The sequence below is a fragment of the Onychostruthus taczanowskii genome, unplaced genomic scaffold (genome assembly GCF_017590055.1).
Source record: "Onychostruthus taczanowskii isolate IOZ18803 unplaced genomic scaffold, ASM1759005v1 scaffold8, whole genome shotgun sequence".
NCBI lineage: Eukaryota > Metazoa > Chordata > Aves > Passeriformes > Passeridae > Onychostruthus > Onychostruthus taczanowskii.
In genome coordinates, this window is record NW_024505892.1 from 6,437,067 (window position 1) to 6,438,301 (window position 1,235).

General features: G+C 56.8%; 1 protein-coding gene across 1 annotated transcript in view; it reads right to left on the minus strand.

Annotated features, from left to right (window-relative positions):
- SOGA3 (SOGA family member 3) overlaps positions 1–938 on the minus strand; it is a 28,014-nt gene extending 27,076 nt beyond the window's left edge. Inside the window, 1 exon segment of the mRNA XM_041424031.1 lies at positions 698–938. Coding sequence (XP_041279965.1) covers positions 698–938 — 241 coding nt within the window.
- Positions 939–1,235: the final 297 nt, after the last annotated feature.

The following is a 1,235-nucleotide window of genomic DNA, read 5'->3' on the forward strand; positions in this document are numbered from 1 at the left end:
GGGGGGGGAGGGGGGGGGGAAGGGAAGAAAGCGGCGAAGGGAAGAGAAAGGAAAAGATTAAACGGCGAGAACCCCGCCCAGGCTTGAAGGCTGAATTACGTCCCTCCATCTATCTGCACATGGTGGAATAGGATTACAGCGCAAATGGGGGAAGGAGCAGGCTGCAAGCAAGGGATGCGCCCGCTTTCGCTTCCCAATGCAAGCAGGCGATCGATTATGATCCATTATTTAGCGTCCCCTTCAGGGGAGCCTGCTTGGGCCGGGCAGGGGTGCCCCGCACCTTCTGTACGGGCAGGGCTGCGGTGACAGAGCTTTCTTCCCTTTGTTCACCGCCCTCGCCTGCGCCCCTTCGGCAAGAGCCCGCTGCCGCCGGAGGGGCAGAGACAAAGGCGGTCCCGTCTCTGGGCTGCTGGAGAACATTCCCTGAGGTTATTTACGCGCCTCAACACGGGGACCAACGGGTCACTGACCCTTTATTTACTCGTGTAGCGGGCAAATCTGTTTTACCTCTCTGTTCTATCGTGAGGTGAATTTACCTTTGTTCTGAAGCACCTCAGGAGGCGCTTAAGACTTTGCGCTTGAAGTCTTTCCCAATTACAAACAAAGAAAAACGGGGAAAGGTTTGCCTTCGCTCCCCTCCCTCCGAGGAGGGACCCTCGCCATGTGATGGCTGTGTGTGGGAGTGTCCCGGACCCACCTGTGCCTGTGCGAACATCCAGCAAGAACAGCCTCAGGGGGAGCAGCGCTCCTTTTGGGGTCCCTCTCCCTCCTCCTGCAGCACCCGACAGGCTCGGGGGAGCTCCTGGGCTCTGCCTGAACCCCGGCAGCGCCTTCACGGCAGGAGGGGCGGCGGACACTTCTCTCCAGCCGTGGGGAGACTGGGTTTCCGGGCTGGAAACTCCTCCCGGAGGATAATTAAGCGATGATTTCGTGCCCATGGGTATGCCAGCATATACATGCGTGCATGCATCTATATATAAACTGTATGTACACATATCCACTGGGCTTACATTTGTACACAAATGTGTGTGCATACACAAGTGCTAGCACGCCTACAAAAGACACATGCATGGGTTTGTACATTGCATGTAGATACTTATCTCTGAGGTTCTTGTGCGGTCCTTGGGTGACGGCAAGCTCAGGGGAGAGAGGCTGCCCCCTTTCCAGCTCCCCCTCTCCTGACAGTCCTCTCCACCTCTCCTGGTATGCCAAGCAGGACTCAACACATCTAAACC